The sequence below is a fragment of the Coturnix japonica genome, chromosome 17 (assembly GCF_054131305.1).
Source record: "Coturnix japonica strain WE chromosome 17, WE-NBRP24, whole genome shotgun sequence".
NCBI classification, from domain to species: Eukaryota; Metazoa; Chordata; class Aves; order Galliformes; family Phasianidae; genus Coturnix; species Coturnix japonica.
In genome coordinates, this window is record NC_140679.1 from 11,448,947 (window position 1) to 11,467,372 (window position 18,426).

Consider the following 18,426-nt stretch of genomic DNA (forward strand, 5'->3'; position numbering starts at 1 on the left):
GTAGATTCCAATACACATCAGTGAAAGGAGCAAGAACTATTTTTCCCCATACTTCTTTGAAGTGCAGGAAAAAACTCTCAATTGCTAAAACAAAATTAAAATCCAAGACCTCTCTACCCCCAAGGGTCTGTGCTCTGGCTGTTACACAGTCAACTCAGAAGCCCTACTGTCATGACTGGCTTCAGATGGAGCTCTAGGGCTTCAAAGATGACAAGTACCAGAGAAACTCAAACTCTTGGCTCACAGCCCTGTGGCTCTGGTTACAGAGCCAAACTGCAGAGCAGTTGAAATTAATTCTTAGTACAGATCTGACAGTGCCCTCTCCATACAATCCTCAACTAGAGGGCTCAAAATTATCACGAAAACAGTATGCATCTTGGCACTGATACAAAGAGCAAGTCATACGTAAGGATTATGGAAGGAGATATACGTTCATTCAAACTCTGCTCTGAAAGAAAGTTGACAGAAAGCAGTAGGGCAATGTAGGTGTGGAAGCAGTTTGGAAGACTTTGCCTGTGGGCTCACTAAGGCACACACATATTGATTCACCTGAAATGCTTCCCCAGAACAATGAAAGACGTCTTCCAAACAAGCTCATGTCATCACTCAGATCCAAAGTGTTACAGAAACAGGATGGGATTCAGAAAGTTCCAGAGGAGCAAAAAAGTCCAAGAATGCGTCCTGACCTTCTGCTCCCTGCCCAGCTCATGCTGGTTTGGAAACTACATACGCTGTTTTCTCCAAACGTTGTGTTTTTCTAGCACAACACTGGAAATGCTAATTAAAACTTCTGTTGCCTATGTCAAGAAAGCCTCCTGTAAAACGTATTTGATTTTGTTCAACACCTACACACAGAGCAAACACACATTCCAGAGTTTTCAACACTCCTCTTTACACATTTGGCACAGATATAACTCCTTGTTCTGATACTTTCTGATAACCTACCTGCTGTTGCTGTTGATACATGGTAGTTTGCTGGCTAGGGAAGGGGCTGCCAGAGGATGTGCCTTGAGTGGAGAACTGATTGCCATAGGAATCATGTCTGGAGAAGAAACACAAGCATCACTTTTCCATCAGATACATTTCTTTATCACAGTACTTCTCTCAACTGGAAAGAGCTCTCTGTGGCAACGCCCCACACAAACCTTTGCTGCTGCTGCTGCTGCTGAGGGTAGCGGCTGGGAGAGTACATCCCTGATTCCGAAGTGGAAGGCATGATGTTTGGCTGTGGAGTTCCAGCTGCTAAGTTGCCCTCTGGTCCCATGCCTGGCTCCGTCCTACATGGAAATAAGTGACAAATTCTGTGACATTCCCTCAATGCTCAAATGAAAAGCAAAAAGCAGCGACTGAACAAGTCAAAGCAATCGGCTCAGTTGAAACAAGCAAGTCTGGAAAATCAGTGTGGCTAGAGCACCCACCTCACTCTGTCGTAAGGACCACCATAGGGATACTGTGGCCGCTGTCCCATGGCCATGTTACCCATCCCTGGACCTGCAGCACGATTGTAAGGGTCACCCATACCACTGTTGGGGCCCTGCCCTGAGGACATGAAGGGATCACTTCCTGGAGCTAAAAGAAGGAAAGAAGGATCAGTAAACACATCTATCTCTGCATTAAAAAGAAACATCCCTTCTTTTGTGAAAGAAGGACAAGCATGTCTCCTACAGCACAGCACATTCCAGCATTCATCCAGATACACTGACAGTGCTCCTGGAGAAAAGGGAGAGGAGTACATACAGACTTTCTCACCTTTCCTCATACTACCATAAGGATCCTTATTTGGCTCATAAGACATGCGACCCATCATGTCGGAGGTATTCATGCTGGGCTGGTACCCTGGATTCGGAGTCATGGAGTTCCGCTTCTGGAACGTGGGATCACTGCCATCTGTAAAGGTATCTTGAAGGCCCACTGAGTTACTCCTGATTTAAAAACAAAACAACCCCACAGATTTTTAGAGGCCCACAGTGCTCCTCAAGATTCTTCACCCCACATATTCCCTCTCAGATATTGCTACCTCCTAGAAGGGCCAGAACCATGCTTCTCCAAAGGAGGCAAGAACTACCCTTCTACAATACTATCCTTACCAAATCCCAAAAGCAGTGGTTATTCACACACAGAGACACAGGGTCAACAGGGTCACTGTGAGCTACTAACAAAGTAGCAAAGCCAAGAGTCTATCAAAACAGGTACTTAAAGTCTCCAGCCAGCTGTGGGAACAACTTCTGGCAACCTCACAATCACAACTTACATCCAGTATGGTGGAAGAGAGTGCAACATTTACATACCTGATGCCTGGCAAAGGAGGCATCTGACTGTGTGGTGTAGATGCTGGAGTTGGAGGCTTCAGGTCTCCTCCTTCTGCCATAGAGCTGCTGGTGGACTGAGGTGTCTGAGGCCCCTGCATCGAGCCTGAACCCGCTGCAAGAACACAACTGTGGCGTGAGCAGCTTTGCATCCTACAGATGTAACCCAGAACCTCCCGAAGCACCAGCCTCTATAACAGACAGTGATCAGTCTCTGAACAAAGAGATGGGTGAAATACAGACAAAACAGTACAAGGAGTGCAATGCCTCCAAGCACATACTGGACCAGACTCCCCAGAAGAACCCTGTAGAGTAAGGTGAAGCTGAAAGGAAGTGTTCATTTTTATTACAACTTAACCACCTTCCTTTCTACTCATGGTACCAACCACTATAGCACCCTGTTGAGCTGCCCAAGCTATCCAGTCCTAGAGGTCAGTGCTCCACAGTGGACCACGCGGTAGGGAATACATTTCTTTCTGCCAAATGACAACCTCTGACACACTGTCCTCACATCCTAATTCTGCCCAGAAGGGTTTAAACTGTCTCCCAGAAGCTTTACAATCTTTCCAACTGATGGCAACTCTGGGACTTTTTCTGCAGTCACTGGGTAACTCTGAACAAGGCTCCACTGTCTTCTCTGCCCTTCAAGTGGGGTTAATTCACACAGGTGAATTCAGGCACCACTCCCAAGAATTCCTGGAACAAGGAATGCCAGAGATGCAGGATCTTTCACAGAACAACAAAACCTGTCCAGCAAGTTCCCTGACTCTGCACAAGTTGTTTTACACCACACTAAGCCTTCATCAAAAAAATACAAGGCCATCAGGTGTGATCCAGCTGTGCTGCGATCTGTGAAAGTCTGCCCCTGGATCACTGTGACAGTGTCAGCTCTCAGGTTTATATGCTCTTCGCAGCTGGCAGAAGCTGAACTCTTAATTAACGTTTCCATTAGTTACCATCCCCAGCACCCGATATCCCTCAGCTTCAACCCTGCTGGTTGATGAGTCATTTCAGCTATTCATTAAAATCCTCCGAGGTCACGTCCAGGGCATGTTTGTTTACACCCCACCTTCCTGGCATCCTGTCCTTCTCTCTGTGACTCCCTCCCAGCCCAGGGAGCTCTCGGCAGAAGGAAGGGCAGAGACAGCTCAGCAGGGAGTTTCATTCATGAACCCTTCCTGCAGCTCTCCTTCCCTTCTCAGCAGCAGTTTGGTTCCACTTGCTTCCCCAGGAATTTGCAGTTCGTCTATGTGCTTACAAATGCTGGCAGCGGCATGAAGAGGCCTTGAGACATTCCCCACGTGGCTGCCATTTGGTGTTTGTCCCCACCCCCTGCTGTCCCTCCCACTCACAAATTTACACACAGTTGGAGCCAGGCCAGTTCCATGCTCTGGGAATTAAAACCAACAGTAGGCTGATTATGGCTCCCCAGGCACGTGCTACAGTTTGCAAGCGGGAACCCAAGACAGTCTGCAGCAAACCCATGCTGAGTGCCCACAAGGCAATCCCCAGCCCGCTTCAGAGGATGTTCTGTAAACAGTTTTGCTTTTTGAGGGTGAATAAGACACAATATATGGAAAGTATCTTCAACACCAAGAGCTCTTCTCTGACCACTGCCCTCTAAGGCTTTTACATCCCCTGGGGCCACACACAGTGGGTAATGCTGAACCGTGCAGTGTGACCTCTATCGCTGATAAAGCACTGAAAAGTTAATTTTGACAGAGCAGGCTGAAATTACACATAAGCCAACATCAACAAGTTACAGAGTCTACAAGGACAGCAAATCACATACATCCATATGGGATGAGAGTCCTTTCCCCATACAATGGGATTCCAGAACCCTCCGCTGTTGCCTGCTCTGTTTTCCATTAGGACAGTTATGCTCCAGAAGGGTGACTCCCTGGTAAACAGGCTCACAACCCTTAAAGATGCTACTAAAATGAGCCTCAGCTACCCTGGAACAGCTGTGTCCCCTGGGACTCTACAGCTCTGAAGTGCTGAGAGCACACTTTGTGCTGTGCGCCGTGCCCTCACCCCTGCTAATGCAGGGGAGCAGGAGAGAGGAAGAAAACAAAAATGAAAGAGGAGCACAAACATGCTGAGTGATAAGGCCAAAAGGATCACTGCAACCAACCATGATTCAGTGCAGGTGCCTGGAGTAAGACAAGCAGAGAGCAGTTTAAGTAGGAAATAGAGAACAGTCCTCAGATAGCAGCAACCACACTGATGGACGACGCCAACAGAGCTGCACAAACCTGTGGTTTGTGATAGCACCCTGCCAATTCCAACCACCGATGTGCTGAGGCACAAGATCAGTTGCAGCACAGCCCTAAAAGGCAAACCTGGGACCTTCACACACCACATTTGCTAAAATAACAGAAAACCTGACGTATCATCTAATCAATTCCGACAGGTATCTACTGCTACAATAAGTTTTAAGTGGTTTCCCAAATATCTCAACCCTCTCCAAATAAACTCAAAATGCTCTCAGCTTCTTTGTTCCATTGCATGCTATCTCAGGGGGAAAGAAAGATGTTTTGGAAAGAAAGTGAAGAGGGATTCATGATCAAGTTTAAGAACTTAGGAACAACAGTACACAGAAGTTTGTTATAACGAAACAAAAGTCATTTTCTCTTCACCAAGGTGAATCTATGCTGGGACAGGTTTCCTGACAGGTAGAAAGGTGTTTTTCTGTTCTTTAAGAGAAACTGAGAGAATAGATAAATGTAGTTGTTAACAGTATATCTGGACAAGAACACTTTCAGTCGAGGGCTTAGCAAGGCTGAGAGACAACAGCAGTACAATCAAATAAAGAGTTCATTATTCCATCCTCAGGAGCCAGGCACAGATGACACCAAGTTTCAGTAAGAAGAAGGCTTTTTTGTGTGGTTTTTTTCCCCAAACATTACAAGAACTTTGAAGTGTCACAGTTCTTATTTCACCTACACAAACAAGCTCCTGACCAGAAACAGCACCTGAGGGTTTTCCTTATAAGACAAGCTGGAAAGCTGACAAGCTCAGCTGCATTTCAAGTGGCAAACTCAATGCAGATTAGACAGAAACTATCAGACCTTTTAAAGACTGAAGAGGGCAGCAAGCACTGCTAGCCCAACTGCTTTGTTTGTTATTTTTTCCTTTTTTTTTTTTTTTTTTTTTTTTTTTTTTTTAGTTCTTAGTTTATTTTAACAAATCTGAATTGAACTCTATGATTAAGTCTTCAGAAACTGGAGCACTCCATCAAATCTGAAACAACGTTACAAAGATTCATGAATTACAAACTTTTTAGAAGTTTATTTTAAATGTTCTAGAACTGAAGCCCTTTAACTCATAATAGGCTTAATAGGCTTGCAAAGCTCTCCAGACACAAAGTCTCAAAGTACGCACTTGCTAAAGACAAAAAGGATTAGCTCACAGGAAGGTGAGTGCAAATGTACACCAACCATTTGTTCCTATAAGGAAGAAACTGCACAGTCAGAACAAGTACAACTTTTCTAGAAAGTTTCAAAAGATCAAGCAGTAACGACAGGAGATGTTGTTCCAATGGGCAGAGAACATCTTGACAGTCTAAATCCAAGCTTATCGCTCTCAAATTCTCATCAGGCATCCAAGGAATGGTAAGCATTGAGGCATACATACACAAGTATATATATTTTATACTTAGTTACAGAAGTTACACACAAGAGCACAACTATCCCAAAAGTCTTGACCGTTATGTTGCCATTACAATCTATACGAAATTTCCAGTATCATTCACATCCATATTATCAAACTAATCCACAAACCACAGATATCTAATTAAAGACAGACAGGGGCTTTGGGGAAGTCTGGAGCCAGTCTGGCCCACAGCACATGCAGTCATGCACTCTGTGCTAGATGGTCCTCTGGTTCAACCATTCACTGCACACCTTAACTAGTGTCAACACTCACCTGGAGATGGAGGCTGTATCTTAGTCTGAGACTTCTTTGAATCAGCAGCTGCAAAGATATCTGGAGGGGGGTCTTCACCTCGCTCAATCTTGCACTCAAAGGCATAGAGACACTGGATGTACTGCTTCTTCAAAGAACTAGCTGCGCTGCTGGATGTGCCCACATTGAGATTTGTGGCTAACTCGCGCCATTTCTTGTTTTTGTTGACCTGCACAACCAAACATGAGACTCTAAATCCCACCTATGTCTCCTCCAAAAAGAATCACTTCCCAGCTAAAACAAAGGATGCAATAAGGGCTAAGCAGAGCAGATACAGTTGTGTTCAAGAACTAGTAAAACCTTTTCCTCACCAACAGAAAAATTTTCAAAGAGGCACAGATAACACCACACAGCAAATAAAATCAGCCATGAGGTCAGCTAACAGCCAGATGTAAAGGCAAAGACAGTGTCACCAATCTTTGCCATGGACAAACAAAGGAAAAAAACCTTTGCACTAAATCTCAAGACATGCTGTTCCCAAGCAGACAATGAGAAAGCAGGTTAGCTAGAAGTATCCTGGGTTTTATAAGCATTATTAAAAATAATAATAATAAACAGTTAAATAGAAAGTCAAAGTTTCCACCTAGCCACAATGCCGACACTGAATTCTGTTGCCTACTGATGCATGACTTGACAGACATTGGGCAGCCCTGAGCACAAACATTCAGTCACCACAGCAGTCGCTCTACACTCACCTGAGTCAATCCTCCAATCTCCTTCACTGAGATGTAGAGCCGGTAAAGGTCCAAAGGTTTTCTGCCAACTGCTGGGAGGTTTGTCATGCCCATGGCCTTCTCTTCAGTAAAGGCCAGGTAACGATCTACCCAGATCTTCCTCTCAGGCTCACCGCCCAGCTCATAGAGTTTGGTGATCTTCTCATTGGTTGTAGTAGAGGAACTGGACTTCTAGGAAAAGGAAACATATCAGTACTGAGCAACACAAAAACACCTAGCACACATCCAAGATGGCTTCAAACAGCAGTCAGAGCTCAAGGTACTGCTGTTATATTGAGATCAGCTTTGTACTAGACCCACACATGAGGGTCTAAAAGAGAAGTATGACTCGAAGGTATCAAGAAAACAGTCTGTACGCACAGGATATGTATTTTTAAAAAGAAAAAGGTTTCATGAATGCTAGTGAAACCAATCAAACCAAATCAAGGACACATTGCAGAACCGCCTCTCTGAGAGACCCTCTATGGGCTCAATTGCTAAATTTATCAAGAAGCACTTCAGCCAACTGCAAATGTTCACTCCCCCCCAAATCTACACAGTCCTTACTTTTCTGAGACCACCTGTGATGCAAGCAGCAGTATCATTAACTATATACTGCAACTGGAGACTTGGAAAAACTGACCCCCTACAGGGGCATCTGTTCTGGCACATTCCCTGCAAGACCAGCCCAGAAATGACATGGGGACAGACCAAACTCCAGTGAGAGGCAGGAGGACAGCAGTCATACAGTTTGCTCATACCTAACAGGAGATGCCAGCATACGCCACTATCCAAAAGATAATACATCCCAGCAGAGGGTACCTCGCTCACTGCCACACTGCAGAGTTAAAACCATGCTCACACAGCAGCAACATCACATACTGCATAAACAGCCACAGTAATGGCCAGTCTGCTCATGGTAGATGGCAATTCACATTGGGTTTCTCTTGGGAGTAGATACAATATGCTGTGTCGTTAAATATATATATATTTATGTGTGTATATATATACACATACACACACACACACCGCTTAAAAAAAGTTTTACCTTTGACTTGGATTCTGCTTTTGGGGTCCCATCAGCCTTATTGTTCATTTTTGTCGCAGGAGTTAATTTCACATCCGCAAGACCCATCATTTCAGGACTTGCTGCCATCCCTAGGAAGTTACAAGAATCTATGACAATGCTTTTCATTCCAGACCCATTAAGTCACCCAATGCCCAGCACTCAGCAGTGCCTTACCTGCAGAGTTATTAGCCATATTTCCACCCATGGGATAAGGTGGGCCCTGGGGGTTGATCATGCCAGCCATGCTGTTAATTCCCTGTCCATAAGGAGGTCCAGTGCCCATCATTCCCCCTTGGTTCATGCTGGGGTAACCAGGAGGCCTAGAAAAGGCAAGGAAGAAACAGACATTTACTCCAAATACAAAGTATTCACATTGCACCTGCTAACAAAACAGACTGACTAGAAGAAACCTTCTACTACAAAAGGTCTGTTGCTCTTTGAAAGCTTACCCACTGCAAAACCTAAGACTCAAAAGCACAACTCAAAAGCAAAGGAGACGCAACCCATTAGGAAAGACAGACTTCAGCACCCAACAGTCTGACCTCTTATCTTCATCCCCAAACTGAACTTGGTTTCAGGTCCTAAGTCACCTTCACAGGAAAGAACTCATCTACAAATACTGCAGCATTTAAGCATTTCTACAGATGCACAGCACAGCACTCCCCGTATTTAATGGCTTTCCTCTCTTTACTTTTTTACATTCACAGAAGGTACATGACTGCACATGTGTCAGAAAACCCCACACACAACTTTCCCTCAGACACATTAATCGAAAGGATACACTTTGATGCCTTGATTGACCTCTTAGCAGTATCAGACAGAAGATTGCAGAAATAAGCTTTAAAGCAGGATAACGAGTAAGATAAAACAGGGTAAAGAGTACAATGCCACGTCAGACCACAAATGCATGTAAATCTAACAGCTTCACTGGGGGAACCTAATTTATAAGCAAGTTTGTGGCTCTCGTGGCATTCTGGTAGGCCACGTAACAACTGCTCTGAAATGCGCAATTAAAGCAAAATAAAACACAGGAAACAGCTGTGAAGTTCAGCGCTGAATTCCAGCTCATTTCCCATAGTCGCCCATCAAAGACCTAAAAGGAAGTTTGACACAGTGGAAAAGCAATGTCTTGGTCCAGACAAATGCATCTGGATAGATGGATGCTGCATGCTAGATTTATGGGCTTTACCACACACACAGCAGTTTTAAAATCACCCACACCACAGAGAAGACCAGAAAGCCAAAACAACCTATGAAAACACCAAGTTAAACAGATTTCATCCATCAGCATTAAAAATTCCCTAAGCAGGTCATTAACAACATATTAAATTACACTACTTATTCAAGCTTTGAAAAAAAAAGAAAAAAGAAAAGAAAAGAAGCAGCTAAGATAGAGGAAGAAGACTTCAACAAGGTAAATCTCTAAGGAAGCATGTGTTACTTGTGTTCTCTATCACCCCAACTTTGGGTAACTGCATGCATGGCTTTCAAACCTAGAGACAACACAGGGAATGTATTGAATGTGTTCAGACCAACAGCATTTTCATGCCTCACCTGTTCTGGATGGAGTTAGCAGCAGCATGCATGGCAGCAGCAGCTGCTTCTTGTGCTTTGCGATTCATGCTCCCTGGTGGGGGGCACATTCCTGTCCCCACCTGAGGAGGCATATTTGCCATGTTAGGTCCATAAGGTCTGTTCCCCATGGCTGCGTGGCTCATCCTCCCAGGAGGAAGCCCACTGTATGGAGGCACACCAGTCTGCCCATGCATCTGGCTCCCTGCTGCCATTGGGTTCATGCTTCCTCCCATCCCAGGACTGGGATAGTTGGCATTGGACAGAGCATTGTAGTTTGGCTGCCTGGGATAACCTCCTGAAGAGATAAAACAAGGGGAAGACAACATTGTTCAACTACTTAGTTCATGAATCACCATACAAATCTTCTATCAGCAAATATTTAAAGATCACTAACGGAGATGAGGGGGTGTCTTAACACCTCTACAAAAAGTCAAAGCACTTGGATAGAAGCCATGAAACATGTGTTTTGACACAGCTAAGATACAACATTGATTCTAAAGCTGACTGATGCTCCCCCAAACCTCAGCCAACCACACTGAGCTAAACAGTCCAAGACAGGATGTAAATAAATTCACTTAACCCTTTCCAAAACACATAGCACACAATTTCCTTCCCCTCTGAAGTTAACTGGCTTTTCTCTAGCACACTGGAGGTGCTGCCTATATCCTTCTAAGAGAGGGGAGATCCTACATTTGCAAGTCCAGCTAGCACTCAAATAACATCTTTCATGAATCTCAGTACAGTACTCAAAGCACAAGCTGAACCACCCCATAGGGAGTGGACTGTTTTGAATCACCCATGGATTAAGAGGACACCACTCAAAACACATTCTCCAAAGACAAGGTGTTGCCACCAACAGAGGCCTTTCCCATTCTCTGTGCTTGGTTCCCCCTTGAGAAGCTTCTCATGCCTCACCTTGAGGTCCGTACTGCCCAGCCTGGGGTCCATAGCTTCCCATGGAGTTCTGCTGGTATGACCCCATTCCGGCATGCATCTGTCCTCCAGAAGACTGACGGGGAGATAAGGCTGAGCCGGGCTGGGGAGAGCTGTACTGGGGCATCTGAGGATTCCTCTGCAAGTAACCTGGTCACCCAGGGAAGGGAGCAGACAGTGAGCAAAGTACCCAGAGGTGCCACTGGACACGTGTCTTAAGCAACAACTGTTCACAGGAACCCCTAACAGAACTGTGCCAGCACCAACTGAGGCATATTTTACAGTCATTGCTAGTAGGGTGCCTGCATTACCCACTGAGATAACAACTCTTTCAGCAATAGCCAAGGGACATTTTACAGTTGCTGCTGGTAGTCCTAGCTACCAAGAACATATCCAATTTCCTGTTTTAAACAAGGAAAAAAAAAAAAAACTTAGCATTACAGGTACTGGCAAATTTTGGGGACTTTTTGTTATTTTCAGAGTGTTTTTTAGTTTGTCTGCTTGTTTATTTTCTCTGGGTGACATCAACATACTTTCGGACTGACATTATACATTTATTTTCTCCTGTTCTCATATGAGGAAATGCCACCCAGTACTGTTATGACCACCCCTTACTTTGAATCTTACAGTCACAGAACTTAAGCAACTAACATTTGTGGAAAAGATCTGGAAAAGCCAAACAACGAGCCTGCATCAAACATTCAGAGACCAAAGGGCCAGTGACAGTTGAATACGATGCCAGAAGCCAAAACACTTGCAGTTATAATGCTGGCACAGCCTTTAGATGCTGTCTCACCACAGAATTCATATTATCAGGACAGGTAATTTTTAGCTACGCATCTAGCTCTACAAACAGATTTGTACCATTAGAACTTCTCTAAGCCAAATCACATACCTCGATCTTGAGCTATGCTTGACTGGCTCATGGAAGGATGCATGATACTGTCTGACTGGCCACTGGGTGGTCGCGGCGGCATCTGATTGCCTGCACCACAAAAAGGAGAATGGTTAATCACAAGAATTGCTCACCACAAAATCAAAGATGCAACAGTGTTAAAAACCAGAACTACAAACAGTTGCACAAGGGCATTTTAGCCACAGTGAAGGAAAAAAAAGAGCAAGATCAACCACACTAACCCAGGAAAATGACACTGCTGGTTTGTCAGCTACCCCACCCACTGGACTGCATTCTGTACATGTTACAGGCATTTCAAAGGAAAAAAAAAAAAAGAAGATGGAAGAGATTGCAAGCTCTCAATAGCCACAAAATACTGACACTGGCCAGTTTCTCCCCACCAACAATTTTAACCAAAGGATCACTAGGTGCCAAGCTGTGTTACCTGGTACTGCAGCAGGTGAAAGTGGACCAGAGCGGGACTGAGCAACACTAGCTGGAGAACCAACAGGGGATGGGGAAGGTCCTCTGATGCCTGGCAGATGAGGAGAGGTATGTGGAGAGAAAGGAGACTGAGCTGGGTTACTCTGCTCTCCTTGACTGCTGGAAATCCCTGATGTGCTTACTCCAGGACTCAGGGCTCCTTCTGTACCCATGGGTAGATCATCTATTGAACCAGACAGGTCCTGCAATACATAAAGAAACAGATCAGCCATCAGCAAATAAAGAGACATGGGACTACTCTCTCATATACCACCCAGAAAGTGAATTTCACCCTTAGGCATACTACAAATTGAAATCAATCAACTTGGCTCATGTCATTGTCAGTAATAAAGGTTGTTGAAGACTGAGGTAACTGCTGAATGTGTTGTATCCTGCTACCTGCCCCTGAATCGAGCAGTTCCCTTGGTACTTTGATGAATGTCTGCTGATGGTCCTAACACCTACTTCTTTTAATTCAATTTAGAGGCAAGAAACTATATCAACAATACACATAAAGCTGCATATGGAGAAGGTACTCAGTGTGACTATGATTTGGAACAGAAACATGGCTCATCCTCTCAACAACAGAAAACTCCTGCCTCATTCACGAACCTCATGTGAGCTGGGAAACTACTCACTTGAGATGAATAAAAATAAATAAATAAAACCGTAGAACATTCCTCAGGGTTTCCACTTCCCTTTCTTCAAAGATAGCAAAATCTAGCATGTACAGTATTGACATTCAAAGTTTAGGACTTTTTTCTTTTCTCTTTCTTTTTTCCAGAGAATACCCTTCATGTTGCATATATTAAGCATGTAAAAGGAAAGTACCAAAAACCAGCATGGCTTCACCAAGGGCAGATCTTGCCTGACCAATCTGCTGGTGTTCTATGACGGAGTGATGGCATTGGGGGACAGGGGAAGATGACAGCCATCACCCTTCAGGTACTCTGCAAAGCCTTCAGCATGGTCCCTCACCACATCCTTCTCTCAGAATTGGAGAGGTATGGATTTGAAGGATGGACTGTTTGGCAGACTAAGAATTGGTTGGCTGGTTGCAGTCAAAAAGTTGTGATCAATGGCTCTGTGTCAGGGTGGAGGTCAGTCACAAGTGGTGTCCATCAGGGGTTGGTTTTGGGACCAGTGCCTTTCAACGCAATGGCACCGAGTGCAGTCTCATCAAGTCAGCAGACAACACCAAGCTGAGTGGTGCAGTCAATACACTGGAGGGAAGGGAAGCCATCCAGAGAGACCTGGACAGGCTGGAGAAGTGGAGCCATGAAAACCTAATGAGGTTCAACAAGGCCAAGTGCAGGATACTGCACCTGGGCTGGGGCAATCCCAGGTATTTATACAAGCCAGGGGAAGACCTCCTTGAGAGGAGCACTGCAAAGGACTTGAGGGTCCTAGCGGACAAAAAGCTGGACATGAGCAAGCAGTGTGCGCTTGCAGCCCAGAAGGACAACTGTGTTCCAGGCTCCATTAAAAGAGGAGTGGCCAGCAGGGAGAGGGAGGTCACTGTCCCCTCTACTTGACTCTTGTGAGGCTCCATCTGCAGTACTGCGTCCAGGCCCAAGCCCCCCAGTAAAAGGACATGGAGCTCTTGGAACAGGTTCAGAGGAGGAGCCACTAAGATGGTCAGAGGGCTGAAGCACATCTCCTATGAGGGAAAGATTTAGGGAACTGGGTTTGTTTAACTTGGAGAAGAGAAGGCTGTGGGGAGACCTCCTTATGGCCTTCCAGTACTTGAAGAGAAAGTATAAACAGGAGGGGGAACAGCTGTTTGCAAGGGAGGATAGTGACAGGACAAGGGGGAATGGTCTTAAACTGAGACAGGGGAGATTTAGGTTGTATATTAGGAAGAAGTTTTTCACCCAGAAGTTGGTGACACACTGGAACAGGTTGCCCAAGGAGGCTGTGGATGCCCCATCCCTGCAGGCATTCAAGGCCAGGCTGGATGTGGCTGTGGAGCGCCTGGGCTGCTGGTTGGCGACCCTGCACATAGCAGGGGGGTTGAAACTAGATGATCACTGTGGTCCTTTCCAACACAGGCTATTCTATAATTCCGTAATTCTATGAAAAACCTAAAAAAGTTGAAATCTTCTATTGCAACAACACTCACTGCAAAGCAACAGTGCCAAAAATCACTTGGCAAGTCTCAAAAATGGAGATATACTTGGGAATACTCCAAACACAACTGCACTGGCTGCTTGATGCTAAGCTGCATTGGCTACTCAGGGTCAACCTGGAGTAAGAGGGCAAGGAATAGTCCACAGCAGAGTAATACAGTCTGTTATGGCACATTTGAACACTGAAAAGTTGCTACTCCAGCAATTAGAGATTCAGAACATCACAGTAGGTTAAGAAATGGCAGACCAAAGCTTACTAGGCCCTTGTCTACCCTTTGCAAGTCTTCCAGAGCAATCAACCCTAGCTCAGAAGTGCTCTGGATTGAGCGCAGAAAGCCATTTTAGATAAGGTTCCTCTCAACACAATTCAGCTGATTAGCACAGAGCCAACCTCACTGAAAAAAAACATGCAGAAAGACTGGGAATCCTGAAAAGTCACTGAGATACCCTGGTCCCGTTTACACTGCCTGGACAATGCCTCGTTTAGCAGCAGTTCCAGGAACTCTCCTAACTCCCTGTGACACGCAAGGACCTCAGACGCAAGATACTGCAAGCGTATCAGCCTCCAGAAGCAAGTGCTTTGACCACACCTTAGAAAGCAGAAAACTGGGGTTACAGAAGATAAAATAACCTAAGAAATATCCAACAACCTCATCACACTTGTTGAACAGAGAGCAACACTCAAAACGACAAAGGGGAGCGATGGGGATCAACTGCACCACTTTCAGTTGTCTGCTGTAGTAGGGCAATCTTGTCTGTTTTACAGTAGAACTGGTTAACAGTGTTTCTAGGAAATGCTGGAAAATGCTACATTTGAGCTGGAAATGCCAGTTACTTGATGGGAGAACTCTGTTTGTAGTATGTCCTTGTTCTCCTTCCACCACTACATCAGTCTGGGAGATAACTTCCTGCATGGCAGTCTCAGAGGTACATTTGTTTATTTATGATGTATTACCTCTCTGAAAGCAAACAAACACCACCTACTTTGTTTCTTTTCAATGAAAGTTAGAAGAAAAAAGAAAAAAAAGCAGAAAAAGCCTAAGAATAGCGCCTACTAGATTTTGCACTTTTCACTACCTTCCTAACCTAGCACCAGAGGCACTGCTCGCTTCTGCAGCTATGTTGCTTTTTACCTGGCCAGCTTCAAGAAACTGAGGAAGCTATCTCAAGTGGCACCAGATTCAACATTTTGCATTAACAGGCATCAACCAACACAGCCAAGAGCAGAACATTCTTCTCTTGTCTGCAATCCCTACCTACCACTCAAAGTACTCAGCCTGAACTTCAGTCACTGGTGTAAGGTCACATCTTCATTGTTCCATAGTCAGTGAGAGATCAGAACATACAGAAGCCGATCAGTTCAATCCAGAATTAGTTTCAGCAACCACTGACATTTCCTTCTCTTAAAGGCACTTTCAGGCTAAGTTAGCAAATGTATACAAACACTTTTCATCATCACTGAGATGGAACTGGAGGCCAAAACCTGATACAGCTTTCAAATCCACAGCACTTCAGAGTAGTTAAATCTTCAGACCAGGCAGGCAGAGTACACAGCTACCTAAATGAGAGATTTGCAGGTTCAAAGCACACCACAACGTACACTTGAGTTGGCGTACAAGTACAAAAGAACAGGCACAGGGAGCTATGCAAGGTGAAGTATGGAGCTTTCCTTCCATTATGAGGAGTTGGGCAACACACTCCTCCCAGGGAAGGAGGAGTTTGCCTGCAGGACCAGAGAAGGTGACCGCTCCATGCTATCAGTGATATTCACACATGACCTGATCAGAATTAGAAGATGTACTTTGGCAAAGCCAGGCATGACAATTTCTGCAAGGCAGAAAATGAAGCAATGGGAAAAACTGGTGGAATACTAATTTCTAAGCAACCAGATAGCAATCTTCAAAGCTGATGTCTTCAACCTTGCCTGTGCATCAAAGTTTAACCTAAAGACTGCAAATCATATCAAAACATTTTGTTTTAATTAAGTGGGTAACAGGGTTGCTTCAGACATGCAAGTAAAGGCCTCTCTACATTGCTGACATATCATCCCGGACCTTGAATACACAAAAGGCTGGCCTTCCTTCCAGCTGTAAGGATTTAGGTCAGATGCTCAGATCATCAGCTTGCATTAGCTAAAAATGAAATTACATGTAAACTTTTCTTGGATGTTATGACACATATGAATGGAAAGAAAGCGGTATCTTACAAAATATTAACTCATTAAGTGAGCTTCAGCTTTTGAGATGTTTAAATTTTATGAACTGCAAAAATAAAGCCATCTCCCAGCAAAGCAGTGCTCAATCAGCACAGCAGCATCTTCTAAGTTAGCAGTTTTGAGTTTCTCAGAAGTGTGATTCCTGCATGTGGAAGGAGAGAAACAGAGACTGCAATGCTTACATGCAAGTGGCTCAGCAGCAGGAACTGCTTTCCACCTACCAAGTCATTTTCTCAGGATGCCAAACATCAAGGAACTTAGTTGTTTTCTAACTAAACCTAAAGACACCCTCCAGCTCTAACATCCCATTTATTTGAGTAAGTATTATTTTACTTAAGTCTCCCTGCAGACCACAGTCTCTTAGTGCACAGACAGTTAGAGCAAAGAAACCTCAAGAAGGGAAACCCTCATTGAAATAATGGAGACCTGTTGCTGTCACTGGGCTCTGGATCGAGCCAAAAGAGGAGAGGGGCAGCAAGGTTTTCTTTGCCTCCCTAAGAGCATCAGGGCAGGACTTGAAAGATGCAGCACCATGAAGAGGGCTCCTCCTCTCCTCCTGCAAGTGCAGCCAATGGAGCCCAGACAGGAGGTGAAAATCAGCAGCAGTAACTCTGCCAACTTGAAAGAAACGTCAGGGGCTGGAGAATTTCCTCACGTGTTTCCAATGTGGTTTTCATGCATTTTATTGCTCATCTGCCATGCAGATCAAAAACGCTGGCCTGATTCCAACCCTTTCACACACAATCTCACACTCCAAGCTGGCTCCAGCCCCAAAGCCTGAGTTTCTTCACTTGACATACTGCCCAGTGTTATTTTGGGATGTGACCTGGTAGTGGAATCCCACAGGGACTCTGAAACGATAACAGTTCCAGATGCAATTGGCTGCCCATTTCTCCCTGATGCCAGCATGGCTTTGTCAGCACTACTGACAAATAGGGATTCAGCAGCTCACACCTTCTTCACACACCACAACAAAACCATGCCTGAAATCACAGCAACTTGGTACCCAAAGGAGGGGGCAGGAGAGCTCAGCTATCTCAGGGAGAGGGCTGCAAACCTTGGCACAACCAGTTCAAGGGAGCTGCTTAGGTTATGCTGGATACTGTGAGATTTCTTTTACACAAAAGGGGGAACCACCACTGCACTATCTGATACGAGCTCATTTGTTAAACAAACATAAAGATTAAATAGTAAGAAATACTTAGGATTAAAGTAAACAAAACCTCAGGGGAGGCCAGATTCAAGGCTCCCTGGCTCATCCCTCCAAACTGTTAAAGGAGGAAGGACTGACCAGAAAGCAAACTGATATTCCCACTGATGCCTGTGAGCCTCCTACAGCGCTCCCCCACAACCTCCAGTACGCACATATGAAAGCGTGGGGGAAGAGGGAAGGAGTGCAGGCAGACTGACACGACTGCAGGCACTGTCAGATCACTAGATAGCACTCAAGGAAATCACGAGTTGGTGACAAGCATGTGGTGGAGCTTATAAAAATCTGTAAAACCAGTTGCTTCCATGAAGATGCTTACAAGACCAGAGAAAAATGGCTAAACTTATTCCCCAGTTCCTTCTGAAAGAGGAAAAGCTTCTTTGCTTGTGACTAATTGAAATACCCATTTTCTGTTACAATTTTATTCTCTCTGCAGTTTAGCTTCCACTCATGCAACACGTAACAACACTTAAAAATCACAAGCCTGTCCTCTCCTTCCCCTTTACTTCCATACCCAAAATACCTCAAACTTTTCTATCTCAAAAAAGACACAGCTAACTCGCAGACCAGAATCTCCCTGCTATTTTGGGGGAAACTGACAGATCAGTTCCCCCTTTTAGAGTACAACCAAATTAATTGTGCATCTTATGCCCCACAGAGCACTGCATGTCCAGGAGGCCACGCTGTGCACCGTCAACACCAGACTTAGAGGTCTGCACCACATCACAGAATCACAGAATGACCTGGGTTGGAAGAATCATGAAGTTCCAACCCTCTTGCCTGGCAGGGCCACCAAACTTCCACATTTACTAGATCAGGTTGCCCAGAGCCCCATCCAACCTGGTCTTGAACACCTCCAAGGACAGGGCATCCACAACTTCCCTGGGCAGCCTGTTCCAGGACCTCACCACTCTATTAGTGAAGAACTTCCC

At 44.9% G+C, this 18,426-nt stretch overlaps 1 protein-coding gene across 2 annotated transcripts in view; it reads right to left on the reverse strand.

The window, feature by feature from the left end:
• Positions 1–18,426, reverse strand: part of ARID1A (AT-rich interaction domain 1A) — a 59,114-nt gene that overhangs the window by 5,517 nt on the left and 35,171 nt on the right. Inside the window, exons 5-17 of one of the 2 annotated variants that reach the window (XM_085517976.1) lie at positions 11,903–12,143; positions 11,458–11,547; positions 10,545–10,712; positions 9,609–9,924; positions 8,229–8,374; positions 8,034–8,143; positions 6,968–7,174; positions 6,234–6,441; positions 2,289–2,421; positions 1,750–1,922; positions 1,419–1,569; positions 1,146–1,277; positions 946–1,042 (exon numbers count right to left, since the gene is read on the reverse strand). In XM_085517976.1, the coding sequence (XP_085374102.1) occupies positions 946–1,042; positions 1,146–1,277; positions 1,419–1,569; positions 1,750–1,922; positions 2,289–2,421; positions 6,234–6,441; positions 6,968–7,174; positions 8,034–8,143; positions 8,229–8,374; positions 9,609–9,924; positions 10,545–10,712; positions 11,458–11,547; positions 11,903–12,143 (2,172 nt within the window). Of the gene's footprint in view, positions 1–945; positions 1,043–1,145; positions 1,278–1,418; positions 1,570–1,749; positions 1,923–2,288; positions 2,422–6,233; positions 6,442–6,967; positions 7,178–8,033; positions 8,144–8,228; positions 8,375–9,608; positions 9,925–10,544; positions 10,713–11,457; positions 11,548–11,902; positions 12,144–18,426 lie in introns of both variants that reach the window. The other variant, XM_015883186.2, reaches the window with a different exon arrangement.